The sequence below is a fragment of the Sorghum bicolor genome, chromosome 2, assembly GCF_000003195.3.
Source record: "Sorghum bicolor cultivar BTx623 chromosome 2, Sorghum_bicolor_NCBIv3, whole genome shotgun sequence".
NCBI classification, from domain to species: domain Eukaryota; kingdom Viridiplantae; phylum Streptophyta; class Magnoliopsida; order Poales; family Poaceae; genus Sorghum; species Sorghum bicolor.
The window spans coordinates 4,126,896-4,151,353 of record NC_012871.2 but is presented as its reverse complement, the minus strand read 5'-3'; the positions used below and the strand labels follow the sequence as shown (position 1 = coordinate 4,151,353).

General features: G+C 46.3%; 4 protein-coding genes across 4 annotated transcripts; 2 read left to right on the top strand and 2 right to left on the bottom strand.

Annotated features, from left to right (window-relative positions):
• Positions 544 to 4,384, top strand: LOC8086441 (protein QUIRKY). The gene has a single exon (XM_021453761.1). It carries the CDS (start codon positions 948 to 950, stop codon positions 4,203 to 4,205), a length of 3,258 nt encoding a protein of 1,085 aa, XP_021309436.1. The 5' UTR covers positions 544 to 947; the 3' UTR covers positions 4,206 to 4,384.
• On the bottom strand, positions 4,489 to 8,913 carry LOC8081162 (proline--tRNA ligase, chloroplastic/mitochondrial). The gene is made up of 11 exons (XM_002459334.2): positions 8,595 to 8,913; positions 8,342 to 8,398; positions 7,520 to 7,630; positions 7,309 to 7,395; positions 7,114 to 7,227; positions 6,756 to 6,962; positions 6,436 to 6,573; positions 6,089 to 6,250; positions 5,408 to 5,607; positions 4,973 to 5,056; positions 4,489 to 4,858 (listed from the first exon to the last, which is right to left on the bottom strand). The coding sequence occupies exons 1-11, from the start codon at positions 8,883 to 8,885 to the stop codon at positions 4,717 to 4,719; spliced, it is 1,593 nt and encodes a 530-aa protein (XP_002459379.1). The 5' UTR covers positions 8,886 to 8,913; the 3' UTR covers positions 4,489 to 4,716.
• On the top strand, positions 14,383 to 21,707 carry LOC8081161 (indole-3-acetaldehyde oxidase). Its single transcript, XM_002461461.2, has 10 exons — positions 14,383 to 14,660; positions 14,779 to 16,572; positions 17,161 to 17,420; positions 17,551 to 17,757; positions 18,184 to 18,402; positions 18,809 to 19,774; positions 19,999 to 20,091; positions 20,200 to 20,298; positions 20,581 to 20,770; positions 21,237 to 21,707. Exons 1-10 carry the CDS (start codon positions 14,474 to 14,476, stop codon positions 21,449 to 21,451), a joined length of 4,230 nt encoding a protein of 1,409 aa, XP_002461506.1. The 5' UTR covers positions 14,383 to 14,473; the 3' UTR covers positions 21,452 to 21,707.
• Positions 21,874 to 24,321, bottom strand: LOC110432417 (uncharacterized protein DDB_G0286299-like). Its single transcript, XM_021452805.1, has 2 exons — positions 23,937 to 24,321; positions 21,874 to 23,460 (listed from the first exon to the last, which is right to left on the bottom strand). The coding sequence occupies exon 2, from the start codon at positions 23,437 to 23,439 to the stop codon at positions 22,144 to 22,146; it is 1,296 nt and encodes a 431-aa protein (XP_021308480.1). The 5' UTR covers positions 23,440 to 23,460; positions 23,937 to 24,321; the 3' UTR covers positions 21,874 to 22,143.

Sequence of the window (24,458 nt, the reverse complement as noted above, 5' to 3'; positions counted from 1 at the left end):
ACATATTTTAGAAAAAAGGCAATAATTTCATTTTTATTTAAAAATGAATTAGTTATGAGTTTTACAAGTAATTTTTAAAATTATTTTCAGGAAATACAAAAGAACCATCTTTTGAAAACTAGCTATATGGTCAAATTTCTCTGGTATTTGATAGTTCGTTGTTAAAAAAATTTCCTAACTTTCGAGTTGTGTCATTGTGTGGCTGAAGTCAAATCGAGCAATAACAGGGTGCCCAAATGAACTTCTCCTTTACTGAAACTATTCCTTATTCTGTTCCTAAGTGAGGACTACTCCTTATTCTTGTGCGATGGAACTAAAACATATTGGTTTTTTGAGTGAACAACTAAAACATATTGGTAGTGAGATTGGACACACAAGACACTATTATACACGTTTTATTAATTACCTGAAAGAATATACGTGAATAATTACACGCATATAATCTTTGTCGTTGTAGCATGAATAATAGCATGCTTTATTACAATTTACAATATAAAAGCATATCATCATCAGCTGCTTGCACATGAAGGTAAGCACCTCTAGGTCTTTTACTTCACACCCTTCACTCTAAGCCGTTCATCTACGACCTTTATTTCTCTTTTTCCTTCACACAAAGATGAAGCAAGGAATTGGCATCAGCTACTATTCCGCCTCTTAATCATTTCCAATTTTTATAAACCGCGTGCCATGAAATTCTCTCACAATTCGTTTTAAAAAGAGAGAAATTTTCCTTATCTCAGGCAAATATATATATTCTTTATTTATAATAATACCCACTTTCACGTTCATATATATAACTTGTGTCTCTTCTAACACACTATACACCCACGCTCACACTGACCCATCTCGCTAATCGCCATAGCTAGCTCCATATGCAGCTGAAGGCTGAAGAAGCTCCAAGGTGTCTCCTCGCCGCGATTGGTGCCGACGATCGGTCGTGAATCGGGATGGCGGCGACGGCGACGGCGACGGCGAGGAAGCTGATCGTGGAGGTGGTGGAGGCACGGGACCTGGTGCCCAAGGACGGCACGGGCACGTCGAGCCCCTACGCGCGCGCCGACTTCGACGGGCAGCGCCGCAAGACGCGCACCGTGGCTAGGGACCTCAACCCGGCGTGGAACGAGGCGCTCGAGTTCGACTTCCCGCCCGCCGGCGTCGACCCCGTCGAGGGGGAGCCGCTCGAGGTCGCCGTGCTGCACGACCTCCGCGTCGGGCCCACCCGCCGGAACAACTTCCTCGGCCGCGTCCGCCTCGACGCGCGCCAGTTCGTGCGCAAGGGCGAGGAGGCGCTCATCTACTTCCCGCTCGAGAAGAACAAGGGCTTCCTCAACAGCTTCAACTGGGTCCGCGGCGACATTGGCCTCAAGGTCTACTACGTCGACGTGCCGCTCGCGCCACCGGAACCGGAGCCGGAGCCGTCGCCACCCGCCGCTGGCAACGACGCCGCTCCTCCTGATGCGGCGGCGGCGGAGGCGGAGCCGGAGGCAGCAGCACCGCCGCCGTCGCCACCCGATGCTGCTCCTACGGCTTCCACGGATGAGCCTCCCAAGGCCGAGGAGCCGACGGATGCAGCTCCGGCGCCGCAGCCGGAGGCGGCAGACGCATCAGCCGGTGACGGAGCCACCACGGAGAAGCCACCGGAGGCGGCTGATCCTGCACCGGCGCCGTCGGAAGACGCGCCCGTAATGACTGCAGAGGCGGTGGCAGCATCGGAGGAGAAGCCGCCGCAAGAGGAGCCTGTGTTGAGCCCGCCACCGCAGCCGACGCCGACGACGACGCCGATACCACGGCAGGTATCGATGCCTGTACGCCAGCTGCCGCCGCTGACGCCGATGCCACGGCAGGTATCGATGCCTGTACGTCAGCTGGCGCCGCCGCCGCCCCAACTGGAGGAGCCGATGGTGCAGAGCAAGCACGATCTGGTAGACAAGATGCCATACCTGTTCGTCCGGGTGGTGCGCGCGCGCGGGCTGCCCGCCGGCGCGCACCCGCACGTGCGCGTGGCCGCCGGCGGACACCACGCGTCCACGCGGGAGGCACGCCGCGGCGCCTTCTTCGAGTGGGACCAGACCTTCGCGTTCGTTCGCGATCCGGCCACCGACTCGCCGGGACCCACGCTCGAGGTCGCCGTCTGGGACCTGCCGCCCGACGCCGACGTGTCCGTCGCCGACGATCGCCAATTCCTCGGCGGCCTCTGCTTCGACACCGCCGACGTGCACGCGCGGGACCCACCGGACGGGCCTCTCGCGACGCAGTGGTACAGGCTCGAGGGCGGGCGCCGCCTCGGTGGTGCCGACCTCATGGTCGCCACGTGGGCGGGCACGCAGGCCGACGAGGCCTTCGCCGACGCGTGGAAGGCGGACTCCCCGGCGGCGGCCACGGCCACGGCCGCCGCCACGTCGCGCGCCAAGGTTTACGTCTCGCCTAAGCTCTGGCTCCTGCGCCTCACCGTGATCGAGGCGCAGGACACGCTCACGGCGCCGCCTCCCCGCGACGCCGGCATCGCGGTGCGCGCCATGCTGGGCTTCCAGGCGCTCAAGACGCGCACCACGCCGGTGGCGCGCAACGGAGGGCCAGTGTGGAACGAGGACCTTCTCTTCGTCGCCGCCGAGCCGTTCACCGACGACGACTGCCTCGTCATCTCCCTCGAAGTGCGCCACGGCAAAGAGGCCTTCCCCGTCGGCTCGGCTAGCGTATCCCTGGCCACCGTCGAGAGGCGCGTCGACGACCGGAAGGTGGCGTCCAAGTGGATCGACCTCCTCCCGTCCGACGAGGCCACGAAGAGAGTCGGCAAGAAGGCGGCCATGCACATGCACGGAGGCCGGCTGCACGTGCGCGTGTGCCTCGACGGCGGCTACAACGTCGCCGACGAGCCGTCCTACGCGTGCAGCGACTTCCGGCCGTCGGCGCGGCAGCTGTGGCCCCCTCCCCTTGGCGTCGTGGAGCTAGGTATCGTTGGATGCAAGGGCCTCCTGCCGATGCGCGCCGCCGACGGCAAGGGCTGCACGGACGCGTACGCCGTGGCCAAGTACGGACCCAAGTGGGCGCGCACGCGCACCATCGCCGACAGCTACGACCCGGCCTGGAACGAGCAGTACACGTGGCCGGTGTACGACCCCTGCACCGTGCTCACCGTCGGCGTGTTCGACGACCCACCGCCGTTGCAGCCGTCAGACGGCAAGGACGCCGCCGCCGCCGCCGCCGCGGCGTGCTCGCGGCCGATGGGTAAGGTGAGGATACGGCTGTCCACGCTGGAGCGCGGCCGCGCGTACCGTGGTCTGTACCCGCTCATCATGATGCTGCCCACCGGAGCAAAGCGAATGGGCGACGTAGAGCTGGCCATCCGCTTCTCCACGTCCGGGTCGATGCTGGACATGCTGCACGCGTACGGCCGACCGGCGCTCCCGGCGATGCACCACCAGCGGCCCATCCCGGCGGTGAACCGCGAGGCGCTGCGGCTGGCGGCGGCGCGCATCACCGCGGCGCACCTGGCGCGGTCGGCGGAGCCGCCGCTGCGGCGCGAGGTGGCGACGTGGATGCTGGACGCCGCGGAGCCGCGCGGGTTCAGCATGCGCAAGCTGCGCGCCAACTGGAACCGCGCCGTGGCCGCGCTCTCCTGGGTCGCCGACGCGGCGCGCTGGGTGGAGGACACCCGGTCGTGGCGGAACCCGACGGCGACCGCGATGGCGCACGCCGTGCTGGTGGTCCTCGCGTGGCACCCGGACCTCGTCGTGCCGACGCTGACGCTCCACGCCGCCGCGGTGGGCGTGTGGAAGTACCGGCGCAGGCCGCGCGCGCCGGCGCCGCACCCGTGCGTGCGCGCGTCCATGGCGGAGGCGCCCGACAGGGAGGAGCTGGACGAGGAGTTCGACACGATCCCGAGCGCGAGGCCGCCCGAGGTGGTGCGGGCGCGGTACGACCGCGCCAGGATGGTGGGCGCGCGCCTGCAGCAGATGGTCGGCGACGTCGCGACGCAGGCGGAGAGGCTGCAGGCGCTCGTGTCGTGGCGCGACCCGCGCGCCACCGGGTTGTTCGTCGCGCTGTGCGTGCTTGTGGCCATGGTGCTGTACATGGTGCCCATGAAGATGGTGGCCGTGGTCGCCGGGTTCTACTACCTGCGCCACCCCATGTTCCGGGATCGGATGCCGGCACCGGTGATCAATTTCTTCCGGCGGCTGCCTTCCATGTCTGAACGAATCATGTAGGAGCAGGCAGGCAATGGAGCATCAACTTGGCACACACGACGGAAGATGGTGGCAAACTTGCAACGAAGTGATGGTTTCATATGCAGTAGCAATTGTACTTTGTAGCAGCAATATGTTAACATTTTTCGTTATTTTCTACCCCTTCCATTCAAGAACAGAATAAAGCAATCTTCCTTTCAGTGTATAAGAAATTATTGGTGTTTTCACTCCTTTCTCAGTAGTACAACTTTAGCACAATTCAATGTAACTTACACATGATTTACCAATTAGCATACAGGGGAACTTGTTAGAAACAATTGATACTAAGTAGTAAGTAGGCAAACAACTTGTAAACGAGCTTCCAATGCTTAGGTTGGAACAAAATTGGCCTATTGATTATCGAATTTACATTTCAAATATCAGCAGCACGAGCATTCCACTGCTAATCCATGAACCGTGATACAGGGTACAATCCTAAAAAGGAAAAGAAAAATGCTGTTTTAATCTCTGGCAATGGACAGACACGGTGGACCTAGTATGACTTTGCGAAAATTGCGACTTCCTCTGCCGGGTTGCCAGTCATGAAGCATTTCTTGGTGCCCTCGGGCTGCTCGAAAGGGTAGCATCTGATGGTGGCGCTGGTCTCTTCTTTCACTTTCAGCTCATCAGCATCGCTGAAGTTTGCCACAGTTCAGTAAAATTAACATTGTGACAGGAACAACTAGTGCGTGTACTTATACAGCACAAACATGACAGTGAAGATAGACAGTTTACTAAAGTTAACCTACCTAGCTGACCAAGGACCTCTAGCCCACTTTCCTTCAGAAATAGCGTCCTTCAGCTCTCCGTATGAGTTTACATCGACAATGTTGCTGCATGAATGAAACAGGGTAAATTGCTCAAAATAGGTCTGAGCAAAGGCAGTGACACAAAGAAAAGGAAAAAAAATCCTTGAAAAGGCAGCCATTCAAAGAAGATATGGAGCCTTCCTAAATATTATTAATTAACAACTGTGGTGGTATTGAAACATTTATGGAAGAAATAAAACCTCTCTAATTTAACCAACAAAACACTAACTTTTTTTTTATATAATTAACAGCTGTGGTGGTATTGAAACATTTATGCGGTTGGTTTGCAGACGTCAGTCAACAAGTAGAAGATTAAAAGGTGTCCCTAAAAGTACATAGAGAAGACAAGGTAATCCTTCAATGGAAAACAATTACCTATCACGGAATGTGATGGCCTTCTGTAAAAGGGATGCTTGTATGTCATCTAGACGACCCTTTATATGGTTCACCAATATAGATGGCTCCATAGACACTCCAAACTCCTTTCCTTGCTTTCCTGGGACATCACGCCTAGAAACCACAACACTCTTATTTGTGACATCACGAGGACCAATCTCTATTCTTACAGGAACCCCCTGTCAAAAGCAACACAAGGAAATGAGAGACCACATAGGGAAATAAACTGTATCAAGATTGATTTATAACAAAGCCCAAATACATCTATGCTCAAAACAAGATTACATGCATAAAATAAATTGTTGCATCTAATAGATCTTTGATTTTGTTCAATTATGCCTATTGATAGTTGGCATCACAACTGGAATGAAGGCAATACTGCAACAGAACCTTCTAGAAATTGTTATAGCCTGTTAAGCAACACACAAAACAACATTTTTGGTCAAAGAATGAGAAATTTATGTGCTAGCAGATAGAGTAATGGTCTCAGGCAGAGTTGATGTACATAGGCCATAGCCATGCAACAACACAGACCAATGAAATCATCAAATATGAAGGGACTTTCATAGTGATGAAAGCATACAAATCTAAATATGGTAAGAGCAAATGGGTGAACCACACAAAGAATTGGATCTCCACTATAAGAGTAGAAGCAATTACTTTCATCTCATAATGGTTGAACTTCCATCCAGGAGTCCGCAGCTCTGAGTCATCCACTTTAACTCTGATTCCTGCTTCTTTGAGTATTTTTTGAACTGAATCTACAGCTTCCAGAACAGCAGACTTCTCATCACCCTTTTTCCATATAGGTACTATTATAACCTGAATTAAATGGGAACATTCTTAGATAGCCCCATCATGGGTATGGATTTTAAAAAAAAGTTGGCCATTTATTCCATTGTAAAATATTGATAGTAGCACAAGAAACAACGGAGGGAAGACTAGGTTAATCAGATAGAAGGTTGTGCATATAAAAGCAAGCAAATGAAGGAGGGAGAGAGGGATACCTGAATGGGTGCAATCCTTGGTGGAAGCATTAGACCGGCATCATCACCGTGGGTCATGATAATCCCACCAACAAAACGAGTACTAATAGCCCAAGAGGTCTGCCAGACGTGTTCGATTTGACCATTTTCATCCATAAACTGCAGACATTGAAAAAAAAAAATCAAAATTTTTGTTAATTTCTAAAGCAATATCTAGAAAACAAGAAACAATTAAAAAGAACCAAATCCAATCCTTGTGAACAATTTCTTCTGAATTTTTAAAATGTATAAAACAGATCCAACAAATGAGTAAGCATGATATGAAGACAGTTGGTAGCAACCTGTGTTCCAAAAGCTCGTGAAAAGTTTTGGCCGAGGTTGTGACTAGTTCCAGCTTGTAAGGCCTTCTTGTCACCCATCATAGCTTCTATAGTGTAAGTCCGATTGGCACCAGCAAATGTTTCTACTTTTGATTTTCTACCTGGAATAACTGGTATTGCAGCATGCTCATAGGCAAACTTGGTATATACATCAATCATCTGCATCGCCTGCAGAGCAATAACAATTGGAGAAGATGAAATTAGTGCAATAGAAGCTTTCATTGCTTTTCAAGACTTGGCATTCCTGCGCCATTACATGCATGGCTTTGAAATTTCAACAGAAGCAGCAGTAACATGGAAACAAAATGTGAAAACTAACCTCCTTCTCTGCCTCCTCAAGGGTGGCATGGGCTGTATGACCTTCTTGCCATAAAAATTCAAGAGTTCGGATGAATGGTTTAGTCCGCATTTCCCATCTTGTCACATTAGCCCACTAGGAAAATAAGAACTATTTAATATCGTGAATAATAGTGGACTACAAGTCTAGCTAGTCTAAATTTGCCAACGAAGTTACCTGGTTAATCATGAGAGGAAGATCACGATAGCTATGAATCCATTTGGTGAACATGTGGTTTACAATGGTCTCACTTGTTGGTCTTACCTACAAAGCCCTCAAGAACACAAGTTCAAAAGGTTCAGGTTTAGAGGCAATCTACGCAATCATTTTTCCAACAAAATATGTGGTCTATACCAAATTTAACCATAAAACTAGAGCAAAGTAATACCACAAGCTTTTCCTCTAGTTCTTTTCCTCCTCCAATGGTGACCAATGCAAGCTCCGGGCTAAACCCTTCAACGTGACTAGCTTCCTTCTCTATAAATGAGTATGGAATGAACTGATACAATAGAAGGGAGAAGCATAAGAAATTACAGATAACAAGTGCAAACTATGGAGTCTAACTCTGATAAAGAATGAGGCAATCGCTTAGTGACAAAAATAGATAACCTGAAATAAGGAAAGTGTATGACAATGACACAAAGCTAAAAGGAAGATAAAGGCATGATTGATCCACGTCATCAAACAAGGACATCTATACACACTTCCTTTGAATACAAAACAATGCAAATATCACTTCCCTAGAGATCATTTGCATAGGAAGATGTGACATTATATGGACCATGTATTTTCATACTATCCTGAATTTCCCACCATGTGTCACCAGAACAGAACTTCCTCATCAAAACATCGAAATTCAGCATCCATTTGTCATTTTCTTCCTTTCAAAATTATGTGCCTTTTCGCATCCAGAAGCATGTTAACACAGAATATGGTAATTCTGCAGAGGTTTTAGTATATGGTACCCTCAAAAGTGAAATTACACTTTCTGAAACTTCATCTAAGCACAGGCCTTTTGAGACTTTACTAGCAATGCGAGTTGACATTTTGTCGCATTAATAAATGGTATTCCTATCAAACACAATTTAACATCATTACAACATAGAGATACAGAAACAAACTTATTTATTGAATCAATTAGCACTGTTAGCACTGAGCACTAATGCAGAAAAAATGAATAGCAGAAACAGATGGACCATGATATGCGAACCTGAGGGAAGTACATGTTGCTATGCCCTGTTTCCTTGAATTTGACATTCAAATAGTCCTACAATAAATTGACAACAAAAATATTCAGGCATCAACAAGAGCCGAGCTACATGGTGCTTCGAAATCTACGACTACGCAGGCAGAAGCGCCCGTAGTCATTCTTCCTTCATCTTTGCACCAGCAATGTCAAAACGCAGGATGGCGCACGGCACGGGGGGGGGGGGGGGGGAGAGGAGGAGCGAATGAGCACTGACCTGGATGGCCTCCCAGATGGCGTATCCGTAGGGGCGGATGACCATGGTCCCCCGGACGGGCCCGTAGTCCGCGAGCTCGGCGGCGGCGATCACGTCCGTGTACCAGGCGTTGAAGTCCGCGGACCGCGGCGTGACCTGCCCCTCCCTGTCCCCGCCGCGGGTCTCCGCGGCCGCCGAGGCCTGGCCCCTAGACGCGGCGGAGGCCGCGAGCCTCGCCGCCGGCAGCCGGCGCCGGAGCAGGGGCCCCTTGGACGGGGAGAGCAGCGAGGGGAGGCGCAGCAGCGACGCCATTGTGGCCTTGTGGGGATTGGGGTTCTGTGCCTCAGTGCCAAACACGCTAGTGCTATAGCCAGCTAGTCTTAATGGGCTGGGTTGGGAAACGGCCCAACTCAATAAAAGGCCCCGGCCACCACCGCTTCTCGTCGTCGCCTGAAGACTGGGAAGAAACTGTTTGGGCACCTTTGTTGGGTGTATATGGGCTGTCCTGGCCCATGGAAACAAAGAATGGCTGTTTTTTTTTAGGGAAAGAATGGCTGTTAGTGCTTTTCTGAAATCAAAGAAAAAGGATGTTTATATACTGGCTTAGGTCAAGCTTTAGCTTAAAGTGGCTCTACAAAATAAAATTGAAACTCGTTTCTCGCAAGTCGGATTGGCGCCAGAGTTTTCAATTCCGTATTAGAAATTTTTCGGCAACCTCCAAAATTCATGAACTTTGGCCGATTTTTTTAGAACTTAAACATGAAGTATAATTTTTATAAATTTTTTGGACGAAGTGAATCTCGATTATTCACGGAAAGGGACCGTTGCTTCAGAGAAAAATAGAAATGGGCCATTAACTTTCTTTGTTCATTGAGGGCTCGTTCGGTTATCATAGACTTGATCCCTAGAATAATCTCTACCCGGATTGCTTCTCTAATTTATATAAGATCTCATCATCTTGAACAAACCCTAGGGCAATCCAGACTAACCGAATAGGGCGTGGAAACAAATGCAATGCAAACTAAGTTTCACGATGTTGTTCATATCGTTTAACAATTAGAGTAGCTAAACCACACGGAACCATCTCTGAATATGGTATTATATTTGTTGTGACACTCGTGGTCTCCATAGCAGTGTGAAGAGGTCATTTTATTGTCTACTACCTTCGTTCCAAATTATAAGATATAGCATTTTATTGTCTCCATAGCAGTGTGAAGAGGTCATTTTATTTTTAGATTCATTGTTTAGATGGAGTATACTAAATACATAGCAAAAACTATGCATCTAAAAATTTCAAAACGTTTTGTAGTTTGAAATGGGGAGAGAGAGAGAGAGAGAGAGAGAGAGAGAGAGAGAGTAAATTGCTACATCTATTAAACACAGACATCTTATCAAGTATTTTCATTGATTTTTATAGCATCTTCGAAAACCCTCTAATAAAATTCACTTGGTAACCAATGATTATGCCAATGAATAAAATGAATAGGAAGCTCCTTTATATCTTTTTTTCAATAGCTTCACTAAAACTAAAACGAGGAAAACTACATGAAAATTATCACTACCAGGATTCAAAACTGCCTTGGCAGTTTAAAACGCCAAAAGAAAAAAGGAAAATAGCCTTTCTTGGTGGTTTCGTTATCACCTCCAAGGAAAAATGGCCAGTTTGGTGTAGTGTGTGGGGAGGGGACGCCTGGATAGATAGCAATTAGCAAGTGTGGAAGCTTCACATATACTAGAAAGACCGGCGCGGCTTTGCCGCGCCAACCTTTGATAGGTCATTTCATCTCGATTTTCGTCGAGTGCTGGCATCAAGAGGTTATAAGCAAACTGTAATATCATTATACTAAAACTTATATTGTAGTACTTTGTTTTGTCCGATGCAACATTCCAATTGTGCTTTTCAGTAAACCGTTAATCTCACCAATGCGTTTCTAATAACTAACAGAGACATTGATGGTACGTAGTTAGTTGAAGCTGATAGTTAGTTCAGCCAAAGATAAATTTTGCATAACCAAAACCAATTTTGAGCTATTGCTTTGTCTATCATAAAAGGCAAGATAAAGTCACTAATAGTAGCCGTGAGCAGTTTTCTACCTGTTATGCGTCTTAAGATGACTTGGCAAATCCACTGTTCATTATCTGACAGTTGTAACAAGTACGGACCTGTGGTGATGTGGTCAAATTGCTATTTTTTAATCAATCAAATATATGTCGAGGACACTTGTAAAAAGATGCGAATGTTAGTGAAAAACACTGGTTTTTTCAATCTGTGGACAAGGAGAATTCACTGGATCAACGCCACCGTGTCATGGTTTTGAAGAATATATGCAAGAACTATTTCTCATTTATGAAACAATTAATCTCAGACTGAAGAAAGAAACATAATATCATTCTCATGATGATTAAAATAGGCTTTCACTCTATTACAGGCTGCTCAGAACAATTTTTTTTTACATTAAATGGGCTTGCACTTATAACGCCACCGTGAAGTGCTTCAGTAATCTTATGAACAACTTTTTTACAACTTGAAAAGCTAAAAAAAAGGCTAGCCCATATGAGAAATGCAGTTCCACTCTATATACCAAAAATAACAGCTCCAGTAAAAAGTTGTATTCCCTCTATAACCATAAAGAAAGTCGTTTTGGACAAGATTTGAGTTAAACATTGAAAATATAAATTATGAATAACTTTTAAGTTGTTAAGTTTGAATATGAAAACTATATGAATAGATTTGTCTTGAAAATAATTTCGTAAAAAATATAAATATACCATTTTTTGATAAATTTTTTTATAGAAATAAAGAGTCAAAGTTAGGCTTTGAAGACCGTGTCGTTGTCGTAAACGATTTTCTTTATGTGTATGAAGAGAGTATATATTATTTAGCTTTGTATATCTTAGTTCTGCTCCAACGTTCAATGTATGAAGTTTAATTATAGTATGTGGGTAAGCAATAGATAATTAATCAATAATCGTAAAGACCTACAGTGCCTTGTTATGTTGTACTAGTTGTAGCTGTTCGTAGAAGGATGTCTCGAGAAGTCACTGGTGTTTTGGTGCAGTTGCCGCCGGCCTGCCAGCAGCGAGGGAAGGCGAGGTCTCGAGGGGAGCGAGTGGATAAGAGTGCACCCGATCAAGATCCAACAGCCTAAGATATTTTGATGACGTGGCCAAATCAGATGCGAAAGAGTCTGGTACGGGTTTCGTCTTTTAAAGATTTGCTCGTTGAGGAGGAAACATTTTCCAAACGTCTCGTTGGGACTAATCTCCATTTTACGTATGTGGGAGCCAACAAAGCTGCAGTGCGTCCGGGATCGGGGGTGCCGTCTCGTTGCGTTGGGCTGCCGGTCACCGAAATTTCCTCAGCTTGGGCGGGACGGGGCGGGGCGGCACGTGACCGGAGCATGGCCGGCCCGCAAGTCCGCACCGAGGCGGAGGCGGGACCCCCTGCTCCCACGCCGCATCACCCGGTCCCGGCAGCGTTTCCTCCTCATAGGATTCATCTCAATCTATCCACATACGTTAGAGTAGATTAAGATAAATTTTAGTTAAAATTTTACTCCAACCCACTTAACACATATTAAGGGCGGCGGCGGCGGTATTAGGGTTACGTGCCACACTTTTACAGGTATGTTTGTCTGCATCAGGACACCGATACAAAATACACCAGGCGTCGCCGATGATGGAAGTAGACTGGGGCGTGTAGGACGGCGGGACGAGCTCGACGAGCGAGTCGAGGAACGACGCGTGCGGCGGGTCGAAGGTGCGGGAAGCGGAGAGGAGAATGGAGGGGCCAGAAGAGTGTAGAAGGCTCCGAAGGAATCTAAAGAACCTAGATTAGGTGTTATATTTGTGGGCTGACTGATTCGAAGAAAAAGCGGGACAGTAGTGCATAGAGACCAGGAATCGACTTAGAATCTCGGAAGCTAGTCAACATAAGCAGAATCAGCTTCTAAACACTATTTGTGCATGTAATCTTGACCGTTAATGGAGGTAATCAAACGGCAGAACTAATTTGGGTAGACGTGGACGTGGGTTCCTTTTGAGAACCCCACGGGATTTGTAGAGTTAAATGGATTGATACTAAACCAACTACGTCTAAACAAAGCCTCACGTGCCGACCAATCCACGCACACGCGCATCAGCCAATCAATCGACCCCGAACCCGAAGGCCCGAACGCGAAAGCCACCCGCGTCGCGTGTCTGCCTACAAGGAATGTCAACAATTATTTTGGAGACAGATTCTACAGTGCTTGGTAATGCTCTACAAATTTAGATCGAAGCATTATTGGTCCTCTGGTAATTCAAATATAAAACATTATGTAAATAGAGTTTCTTTGTGATGTCTCTTTCTGTAATAGATCATGTAATAAGATGGCACATACTTTAGCTGTCCATGGAGTTTATATGTTGGAATCCGGTTCAGATGTGTTAATGAGCCACGGATCTTTGTATATAATAAACCTTGTATCTAGCGATTTGTCAAAGATATAGCCTCTGTTCGCTTGAGCTTATTTATCGAATCTGACAACTATTTAACAATGCTTTTTTCACAAATAAATCAGCGAACATAGGCGGGATATGGTACTTGGTAAAAAAAAGTAAGGAATTGTTTAGTTCGCGAAAAAATTGGATTTGCTACTATTTTTGTTTGTATTTGGTAGGGTTTTGTTTAGTTCACCTTTAAAACCAAAAACTTTTAAAGATTTCTCATCACATCGAGTCTTGCACCACATGCATAAATTATTAAATATAGATAAAAACAAAAACTAATTGCACGGTTTACCTGTAAATCGTGAGATGAATCTTTTGAACTTAGTTAGTCTATGATTTGACAATAATTATCAAATAAAAACAAAATGCTACAGTACCCAAAACCCAAAAAATTTCAAAACTGAATAAGGCCTAATTATTGTCAAATCATAAACTAATTAGGTCCAAAAGATTTGTCACACAAATTACAGATACATTATGTAATTAGTTATTTTTATCAATATTTAATGTTATGCCGCAAGATTCAGGCTTTGTTTGGCACAGCTCAACTTCACTAGTAAAACTGTTTTTTTATAAAATAGCTTCGTGAGCAACTTCCTAAATGAAGCTAAGCTATTTTGTAAAAAATGTTTGATAAAATAGCTTCACTAACTACATTTTGCATAGATGGGAGAAAAAAATGAGGGAAAGAGCTGCAATAAGCTATTTTTTCAGCTTCATCCCACTCATATTTTTGTGAGGGAAAAAAAAACAGCTTCACTCGTCAAACTGTTTTAGAAACAAGTGTTTGATATAAAAAAAGGGCACAACAACTCACGAAGAGGTGGCTTGAAAATTTTTTGGATTTTGGTGGTAAACTAGGGCCTTGTTTAGTTCCCAAAATAGTTTGCAAAATTTTTCAGATTTTCCGTCACATTAAATTTTTAGACGCATGCATGAAGTATTAAATATAGACGAAAATAAAAACTAATTGCACAGTTTGGTCGAAATTGACGAGACGAATCTTTTGAGTCTAGTTAGTACATGATTGGATAATATTTGTCAAATACAAACGAAAGTGGTACTATTTATATTTTGCAAAATTTTTGGAAACAAGGCCTAAACAACCCCCCGGCCATGCACCAGCGGCCCCGCTCGTCAACATCAGCGGCTATCCGTCACCTTCGTGGCGCTCGACACGCGGCACGCCGCCCTCCCCGTCAGCGTCGCCCGTTTTTGTCCCCGCTTGGAATTTGCCGACAGCGACCCTGCAGCTGGACGCGAAGCTGCGAGAGTGGCGGTGAAGTCTGCTGCCTCGTACAGTAGTGGAGTAGAGTACAGTAGATAGATAAGCAAGCTGCGGGCGCCGCCCAGATGAGAATCGGGTTCCGACACGCACGCGCCCACGCAGCGCACCGCTCCGAGCCGCGATGGCTGCGCCCTCGCCTTCGACCGCGCCCGCTCCGTCCTCCTCAGCGTCGGCGGCGGCGGTGGTCTTCGCCGTGAACGGCGAGCGGGTGGAGCTCCGCGAGGGGGACGTGGACCCCGGCGCCACCCTCCTCGAGTTCCTCCGCACCCGCACCCGCTTCACCGGGCCCAAGCTCGGCTGCGGCGAAGGCACGCCACCCCGGCCTCCCCTACTCCTCCCTCCCTCCCTCCCTCCCTGCCCCCGCGCTCTTCCGTTTCGTTCCGCGATTTTGAGCTTGACGACCCGGGGCCCTCCCCGTTTCTGCAGGCGGATGCGGCGCGTGCGTGGTGCTGCTCTCCTCGTACGACGCGGCGTCGGGCGCGGTGTCGCACGCGGCGGCGAGCTCCTGCCTCACGCTGGTGCACGGGCTCCACCACCGCGCCGTCACCACCACCGAGGGGCTCGGGGGCGGCCGGGGCAGCGGACGCCTCCACGCCGTGCACGAGCGCCTCGCGGGGTTCCACGCCACGCAGTGCGGCTTCTGCTCGCCCGGGGTGTGCATGTCCCTCGCCGCGGCGCTCGCGGGCGCCGAGGCCAAGGCCAGGGCGGGGAGGAGGCCCGAGCCCGACGACGACCCGCCCGAGGGGTTCGCGAGGCTCACGGCGGCTGAGGCGGAGCGGGCGGTGGCGGGCAACCTCTGCCGCTGCACGGGGTACCGCCCGATCGCCGATGCCTGCAAGAGCTTCGCGGCCGACGTGGATTTGGAGGACCTGGGCCTCAACTCCTTCTGGAGGAAAGGGGACGCCCATGCTTCCAAGCTGCCGCGGTACGACGAGGGGAGCATCGGTGTGTTCCCGGAGTTCCTTAAGGCTGAGATCAGAGCTTCTTCTGGGGTTGATGACCTGTACACGCCGCCGGCATTGGTCGGAAGTGCCAGCACTTGGCACCGGCCTCGGAGCGTGGAGGAGTACTATAAGCTGGTAGGTTCTGAGTTGTTTGGCGAAAGTAGAACAAAGGTGGTTGTGGGAAACACCGCTTCAGGCGTTTACAGAGAAACAGATGTGTATGATAGGTACATTGACCTCAGATGCATCCCAGAGCTGAATTCGGTTAATAAGGAAGCCAATGGTGTTCACATTGGAGCTGCAGTACCGATTTCTCAGGCAATTGAGATTTTAAGAGTAGAAGCTGGTGGCTGCAATGATGTGATATTCTGTAAGATTGCTGATCATATGGAAAAAGTGGCTTCTCCATTTGTTCGGAACACCGCAAGTTTGGGTGGAAATTTGATAATGGCACAGAGGGACCAGTTTGCCTCTGACGTTGCAACGATCCTCCTTGCTGCTGGTTCATCAATATGCATCCAGGCATCATCAAAAAGGTTGACTGTCACGTTGGAGAACTTCCTTCAGATGCCACCTTGTGATCACAAGACACTGCTATTAAACATTTACATTCCTCGGTGGACTCTCATTGGTGGCTTATCTGGTGGTAAAACCATGGATGGGACAGTAAGTAAAATAGGAACTTCTGTGCTATTTGAGACGTACCGAGCTGCTCCACGCCCTCTTGGCAATGCAGTCGCATATCTTAATTCGGCTTTCTTGGCTCAAGTCTCTTCAGATGAAACTTCAAGCAGCTTAGTATTGACAGAGCTATGTCTGGCTTTTGGTGCGTATGGGAGCCAACACGCCATCAGGGCTAGGAATATTGAGAAACTGTTAGTGGGTAAACCTATTACTGCATCGGTGCTACTTGAAGCATGTAGACTTCTCAAGGAAACAATTGTTCCTAAAGAAGGCACAAGGCATGCTGCTTATAGGTCAAGCTTGGCAGTTGCCTTTCTGTTTAGTTTTCTTTACCCAGTAACTGAAGGAACTTTGAAGCCTGTAAAGGCAGTTCATCTTAATGGCTATGTAACTTCTGGCACTAACGGAAATCCAAATTGTGGACCCGATGCGGATGTTGATGTTTCACTTAAGAAGATCAATGATGTGAACTCTGGTTCATGTACCAATGATCGCATTCTTGAATATTCAAACCAGATTATTGAAATCAATAAAGACTATCTCCCTGTTGGCATACCAACCAAGAAAGTTGGAGCAGAACTCCAAACCTCTGGTATGCACTTTGCACTTGTATTTTATAATCACTCCCTACCGACAAACATAAGTGACATTTAACATGTACTATACAAGTGGTCTTGCAAATGGTACTTCATAACTAATTTGTCTATTATAATATGAAGAGACCTGGTACCATTTATTGTATCATTGAAGTATTTCTCAATATAAATCTGCACATACCATTTCCATATGTCGAATCAAAATTCATGGAAACATTGATAACCAAAATTTATAATTTGGCCGCACACTCCCATAACACCACTTACTCTGGAGGAAGTACTTTTGTGGAATATAAACTGGTAGTTATCTATTGCATAGGCTTGCTAACAATTTAATTATTTATGGTTACATTTGTTTTTTTTAATGCAAATAGTTACATATTTGCTTGCATCCTTGGTCATGCTATTTATGGTTTGTCTTCTTATCTCCCCTTTTTAATTGTATCTGTAATAATAGTTATTGATATTTCAGTCTCTTCTTTAAGTTTTAGCTATGTGACTTATTTAACCAGTGGCAGTTGCTTTTCATCACCTATTCTTTTGGAAAGTAAACTTCGGTGCTGATACAAAACCACCACATATAGGTGAGGCCGTATTTGTGGATGACATCCCCGCTCCCAAGGACTGTGTTTATGGAGCATTTATATATAGCACAAAACCTTTAGCCCATGTGAAGAGCATAAAACTCGACCTTTCACTCGAGCAGCTTAAAACGCTGGAAGTAGTTACTGTTAAGGATATTCCGGAAGGTGGCAGCAATGTTGGGGCCAACACTATATTTGGACCTGAACCTCTGTTTGGTGATCCAGTTACTCAGTGTGCAGGGGAACCTCTTGGTGTTGTGGTATGGTTTGTAGTTATATTTCTGGATTTAAAGAAAATTTCTGGACTTATTTCCTTTAGTAATGAAAATTATGTCTATGATCATGTGTGTTATGATTCAGTTCTGTTGTTACTGAATCTTTTTGGCACAGATTGCAGAAACACAAAGATTTGCCAATATAGCTGCAAAAAGAGCTGTTATTGACTACAGTACTGAGAACTTAGATGCTCCAATTTTATCCATAGAGGAGGCTGTTAAAAGGTGCAGTTATTTTGAAACCCCACCGTTTCTTCTTCCTCAGAAAATTGGTGATTTCTCAAAAGGAATGGCAGAAGCAGATCAGAAAATCTCCTCTGAGGTACACTTTGTGCATCAGTTTGGTCTGTGGATAAATTATTTTAATGTAAAGCAGGCAGAGTATGTGCTTGAGCACTAGCATTCATAATCATTGGTCAAATTAATATCTTACATGGGTTCTCCACTAAGCATTGGGCCCTTGTGGTATGAGATCTTAACAGGTTTGCTATATATTATGTTACTTATGTGTTGGGCCACCTTTGCTGCTAAAAGCGATTCAGCTAAACTAGTTTTGTGGAGTACTTGTGTATGTCCTATTCCTTTGCTTTTGATTTAGTGCTGCCCTACCTTGGCTAACCTTGTATGTAGCTGGTCCCTATGGGGCTCTGACAGATCCTAACAAGGGAATAACGTTTAGTGGGCATCTTCTTCTGATCAATCTTTTATATTGCTAATATATTCTGCAGCTGACGAACACTTTTTGCAGGTTAAACTTAATTCTCAGTACTACTTTTACATGGAAACACAAGCTGCTCTGGCAATACCCGATGAGGATAACTGTTTGGTAGTGTATAGCTCAAGCCAATGCCCCGAGACAGCACAGAATGTCATTGCAAAGTGCCTTGGTTTACCTTGTCACAATGTTCGTGTTATTACCAGAAGAGTTGGTGGTGGATTTGGAGGAAAAGCTGTTAGATCATTACCTGTAAGTGTCAGGCCATAAGCATTTATATCATTCCATCCATTCTTAAAGTTCTGGAAACAAAGTTCGTTTTCACCAGAATTGCATTATTATGGAGCATAAATGGTGCATAAACGTGGCAAAAGTTCACTGTTACATGCCCTCTAAATCATAGAGGTTTAGTTGACTACCAGAATCTGAAAACATGAGTATCATTAACACTGCTGGTAACTATCTGCACATGTCTGCATGTCGTAAGGGCACATCATGATCAGTCATGTTGTGTGGTCAAATAATAGAACAAGATCTCCAGCTCTTCTTTTTTTAGCACATCCATGACACTATACTGAATAGTAAAGCTGAATGAGCCTGCCCTACACTATAACCTGGCGATTTTCTTAAAGGAACACTCATCCTGTTTTACTTATAGGTGGCAACTGCGTGTGCGCTTGCAGCATTTAAGTTGTGTCGTCCTGTCCGTATGTATCTTGACCGCAAGACTGACATGATAGTGACTGGAGGTCGGCATCCCATGAAAATATGCTATTCAGTGGGATTCAAATCAGATGGGAAAATCACTGCTTTGCATATAGATTTGTTCATAAATGCAGGAATGACAAAAGATGTTAGCCTCATAATCCCTCATAATTTCATTGAGGCACTGAAGAAATATAATTGGGGTGCTTTTTCTTATGAAGCAAAGATCTGTAAAACAAACATTGCTACAAAGTCTGCGATGCGGGGGCCTGGGGAAGTACAAGGTTCTTATGTTGCCGAAGCTATAATTGAGCATGTTGCTTCCACGCTCTCCGCTGATGCTAATTTGGTTAGACATAAAAATCTTCACACGGTTGAGAGCCTTGCTTTGTTCCATAGTGAGTGCTCTGAAGATGCCATGGGCTATACTCTTCGCTCTATATGCGATCAAGTGACTGCATCAGAAAACTATCAGCATCGGCTTGAAACAATCCAGTCTTTCAACAAAAACAACAAATGGAAAAAGAGAGGCCTCTCTTTTGTGCCAATAGTACACAAAGTATTATCTCGACCGACACCTGGAAAAGTGTCTATTCTTAATGATGGGTCTATTGCTGTTGAAGTTGGAGGCATTGAGTTAGGCCAGGGGCTTTGGACAAAAGTGAAGCAGATGGCAGCGTTTGGTCTTGGACAACTCTGTCCTGATCGAAGTCAAGAGCTGTTGGAGAGAATAAGAGTTATTCAAGCGGATACATTAAGTAATGTACAAGGAGGGTGGACCACAGGGAGTACCACATCAGAATCTAGCTGTGAAGCAGTTCGTCTCGCATGCTATGTCTTGGTCGACAGGCTGAAGCCAGTCAAGGAGCAATTTCAAGAAAAGCAAGGCAATGTTTCATGGGACGAACTTATTTCCAAGGTTATTAGTCACTTTCTTTCTTACAAACTATCTTTTGAACTGACTGGTGCATTCTGGGGGTGTCTTTCTTTCCACCCTTAATGTAATTGAATTTGATTGTCTCTGCTTTTGTCATACTAAAAACAAACATGCTCACTCGTTGCCAGTTTCTAACATAACAGGTGCTATTGCACATCCATAAATTAAATTACTTGGTATGAAATATTGCTATCATCAATATGCAGGCCATAATGGTTGGTGTGAACTTATCAGCACGAGAATACTACATTCCTGGTCCTTCTGGTTCCTACCTAAACTATGGGGCTGCTGCTAGTGAGGTACCTTGTTTTACACTTAAGTTTGGTTTAAGATAAACTGCTCTAGACAGCAGAAAGATATCAGTCAATGACTGAAATCTTTAAATCTCTATGCATTCAATGTTGCAGGTAGAGATTGATCTTCTCACTGGGGCCTCCACAATTGTACGAAGTGATCTTATATATGACTGTGGCCAGAGCTTAAACCCCGCTGTGGACTTGGGACAGGTGTGTATTATCTGATTGGTCGTATTCGTATTGGTCTTTTTTATATATATTGAGAAAATCTGCAGATTTGTTTTTTTTCTCTCTTTTGTTGATGTTTTTGAAGTATCATAGTGTCTAGCAGATAGCTGGCAATAAGAAATTAGTATTTTTGTAGTAAACTTGGAAAATGCTAATATTTTCTGAGACTGCTGAGCTGTGACAATCAAAGTATCTTGTGATGTCATCTAAATGTTTTAGTAGTTCCATTTTTGCTAACTTCGTTCAGTGCTTTTCATTTTTCAGGTTGAAGGGGCATTTGTTCAAGGAATCGGCTATTTCATGACTGAGGAATATGTCACCAACTCAGATGGATTGCTTATCTCTGACGGGACTTGGACATACAAGATCCCAACTGTGGACACCATCCCAAAGCAGTTTAATGTGAAGTTACTTAACAGTGGATTTCACAAGAAACGCGTGCTCTCTTCAAAAGGTGTGATGTTTCCTTACTGGTCACACATCTGTGAACATACTCTAGATCAACTAGTTCTGTTCTGTAGATTGGATGCAGCAGTTGTAACACGCTATCCGAGTATCTGAATTGAAAAGAAATTGATAAATTTATTTTATATCATGTGTTATATTTATCAGTGAGCATATGGTGCCCAGTGAAACTGGACGTCTGCATTTGCATAAATTGCATTATTTACTGTTCCAAAAGTATTCACTAGAAAATTCGGAGTTCCAGCATACATGAGGTTATGTAAACACTGCACTAGGTTTATGAATGTCCATGCACTTGTCGCCGATACCGCTTCCCTGGACTCTGAAACACTGCATCATGCACACGCTGTAGCAGATGTTGATGGGTGATTGTGTGTGTGCATAAATTGCTCATACTTCACTTCTTTTCACTTGCTTATTTTCTGTTCCACTGACTCGAGTCCCCTTTGTTGCAGCATCTGGGGAGCCACCATTGCTTCTTGCAGCTTCAGTGCACTGCGCAACAAGAGAAGCAATCAGAGCTGCAAGGAATGAACCACACTGCTCTGGGTTTGGACCTTCACCATCCCATTTTGATTTGGAAGTTCCTGCCATCATGCCCGTGGTGAAGGAACTGTGCGGCTTGGACAACGTAGAGAGGTACCTGCAGAGCCTGCCGAGTTCCGAATGAAGAGCCATTCTCTGTTTTCCCTACTCAGCCGTGGAATACCATACGTAGATAACATATGTTGTGACGCGGTTGTGCCGAAGTCATCAGAGAAGAGAGAATCATAGGTGTAGATAGATAGTAGATGATATCATCAGGTCTTTGCCATTTTGGGTTCCGAGCAAGACGGACTTCCTCTGGGTGTAAAAATCTTTGGGAACATATACATATAGCAGTGAAACTGAGACTATTTTCTACCCATTCCGTTCTGTTCTAATTATAAGTCACTTTGACTTTTTTGGTAGATCGAATTTGCTATATGTATGATATACAATAGCAAGTTGGATGTATAAAAAAAGAAGTTAAAATGACTTATAATTTAGAAAAGTGATTTATAATTTGAAATTGAGGTAGTATGTTCTTTGGGTTTGGACGTGTTTCAAATATGACAACAGCAACAACATTTCCACGTATTCCTTTTATTCACAAAGCAAAGTATTACAGTGTTATGTATCAGGAAAAGGACGCATTCCACTCGGCTATATATGTTCCGTTCACTGGATAGTAAGAGAGACATAGATCCTGATAGTGCATGCCATGTGTACCATTTTACAACTCAGCTCAAAATGTACATTCCTATACACAGTGTATAATGCATGTGTACAGAACCAGATCAGAGTTATTGTTACATCAACCGCCACAGGAGCTCCACAAGATCAGGCTGCGGCAACAGGATTCTGTTCCTTGACCTTGCTCTCTCCACCCTGTTCCAGTATCTGTGCAGGCACCTCTCCAGAGTCCTTCCCTTTGTCCTCCTGTACCTGTGCAGGAGGCTTCTCTCCATTCGTCTTTCCCTTGCCGCCGCCTTCCAGCTCTTTCAGCTGCCTCAGGATATCTTCTCTCTTAGCTTGTAGGTCTTGCAATTTGGCATCCACCTTCTCCAGTTTCGCTTTCAGCTTCACCGGATCGGTCGTCTTCTCCTTCGCACCCTTGTCTTTCGTCTTCTCTTTCTTCTCCTTGTCTTTCTTCTTACCTTCTTTGCCTTCATCGCCATCGCCATCACCCTCTTTCTTCTTACCATCTCCCTTCTTGTCACCCTTGTCCTTCTTCTTCTCTTTCTTTTCTTTGTCTTTCTTCTCGCCTTCATCGTCCTCACCATCATCCTTCTTCCTCTTCTTCGTTTCGTCCTTGTCCTTCTCTATGTTCTTCTTCTTGCCTTCTGAATCTTCACTATCAATTTCTTTCTCCTGTGGTTCAGTGTCAGTTAGCTTGATTTCGCGGGTGCCCGAGTCCGCAGCTCCCGCCAACTCTTTGTTCATGTGGACATCCTTCTGTGCGGCCTTATCATTCTTATTCTCTAGATGGTCCTCCTTCTGTTCCATCTCTTCGCTCTTCTTGTCTTTCTTTTTCTTATCTTTACCTTTCTCTTGTTTTTCATCACTTGAACCCTTTGGTTCAGATCCATCCTTTTCTTTGTCCTTTTTATCCTTCTTATCTTTATCTTTGTTTTCTCTCTTCTTGTGTTTCTCCTCCTCCCCTACATCTTTGTCACCTTCCTTCTTTTTCTCATCTTTCATTTTCTCTTGTTTCTCGCCACTTGAATCCTTCGACTTTGATCCATCCTTCTCTTTAGCCTTCTTATCCTTCTTGTCTTTGTCTGCCTTTTCTGAATCTTCGCCATCTTCCTTCGTTTTCTTGTCTTTCTCCTTTTTGTCCTTCTTCTTGATCACCTTCTCATCATCTTCGTCATCTTCATGATTCTCCGACTTCTCCTTCTTCTTCTCTTTGTCTTTCTTCCCCTCTTTACCCTTTCCTCCTGCAGACCCTGCACTGTCACCAGAGTCTTTGACCTCTTCCTTCTCAACAAACTTGGCCTCAATCTCTATCTCAATCTCCTTCTTGTCGTCCTCCTCGGCGGTCGACTTGTCCTTGCTCTTGATCTTGAGATGGACCTCATCCTTGGACTTCTTCTCCTCCTCCTTAAGCTTGGTAGCTTCTTTGTCCTTCCCCATCTTGAATACGATCAAGCCGCCCTGCAGGATGCAGCTACAAATTTCAGTTACTAGTGAATGGAGCATATTCCTAGAAGACAATTGGTCTATTGGCATGGATTTTTTTCCCCCACAACAGAATCTTACAGGTCCTTATACTATCAACCAAAAAACCATTTCACGATGTTCACGCAGATAATGCTAGACCACATCGAAGGCACAACCAAAACGAGCATTGAATCTGCTCATCACTCACGGAGTTGCAATTCAATAATTTTGTTCAGCATACGATGCAATCTTGGAACAGGCTAATGGCATCTGGATTGAGTGGTTGAACAAAGTGAGTATCCGAAGAATCGACTCGGCAGTCGGTACCATCTAGGCTGTGCAACCGCAGCTAAATCTAGTGGACAAAAGGCAAGCGCTATGGCAAACCGATCCATCCAACTGGAGTAACATAGCAGGACTGCAGGAAAATGGGGAGGAACAGAGGAGCGTTTCTTGGGCTCTGATCTCACCTTGCTGGTGGCGACGCTTCGGCGTCTTTAGCTTGTTCAAAGATCAAGTAGTAGACGCAGAACGAACGATCCGCCGACGGCCGGGGTGTTGCGGGGTGGGAGATCAGCTCGGCTCGGCTGGGCTGCCCCCCAGCTAGTCTGCAAGATCTGGGAGGCAAAGCAAATCAGAAGCAGGACGCGTGCCGCAGCGGCTTCGAGAATGGAAGCGGGCCTTCGGCCTTCCTTTATACGGAGAAGAGCGGAGTGGCGGAGAAGACGCGGGTGGAAAGGAGAAGAAGGCCGGCGGAAGGTGACGTGGGTCGCCGCGTCCGTCGGTGGGGGAAGGTTTGCCGACGGTGGAGACGCGTGGCGAGCGATCTGCATCTGCTGTGTCGGCCGGCCATCTCGGGGTTGGGCTTTAGCTGCAATGGCTTTTGTGGCGACAGGTCGGTGGGCTATGGCTGCATCTGCACAATGGGCTTCGTGACGAGGGCCAATTTTTTTTTCTGACTTTATTTAAACGCACTTTTGTATGCGAGGATT

Bases quoted from the DNA above. Each gene is read 5' to 3' on its own strand.
- LOC8081162 (XM_002459334.2), bottom strand. From the start codon at position 8,885: ATGGCGTCGCTGCTGCGCCTCCCCTCGCTGCTCTCCCCGTCCAAGGGG. The intron at 7,631-8,341 runs GTTCGCATATCA...CTATTGTATCAG, and splicing joins GCAACATGTACTTCCCTCAG to TTCATTCCATACTCATTTAT. The intron at 7,396-7,519 runs GTATTACTTTGC...AGGGCTTTGTAG, and splicing joins AACTAGAGGAAAAGCTTGTG to GTAAGACCAACAAGTGAGAC.
- LOC110432417 (XM_021452805.1), bottom strand. From the start codon at position 23,439: ATGGGGAAGGACAAAGAAGCTACCAAGCTTAAGGAGGAGGAGAAGAAG.
- LOC8086441 (XM_021453761.1), top strand. From the start codon at position 948: ATGGCGGCGACGGCGACGGCGACGGCGAGGAAGCTGATCGTGGAGGTG.
- LOC8081161 (XM_002461461.2), top strand. From the start codon at position 14,474: ATGGCTGCGCCCTCGCCTTCGACCGCGCCCGCTCCGTCCTCCTCAGCG. The intron at 17,758-18,183 runs GTACACTTTGTG...CACTTTTTGCAG, and splicing joins ATCAGAAAATCTCCTCTGAG to GTTAAACTTAATTCTCAGTA. The intron at 20,092-20,199 runs GTACCTTGTTTT...TCAATGTTGCAG, and splicing joins ATGGGGCTGCTGCTAGTGAG to GTAGAGATTGATCTTCTCAC.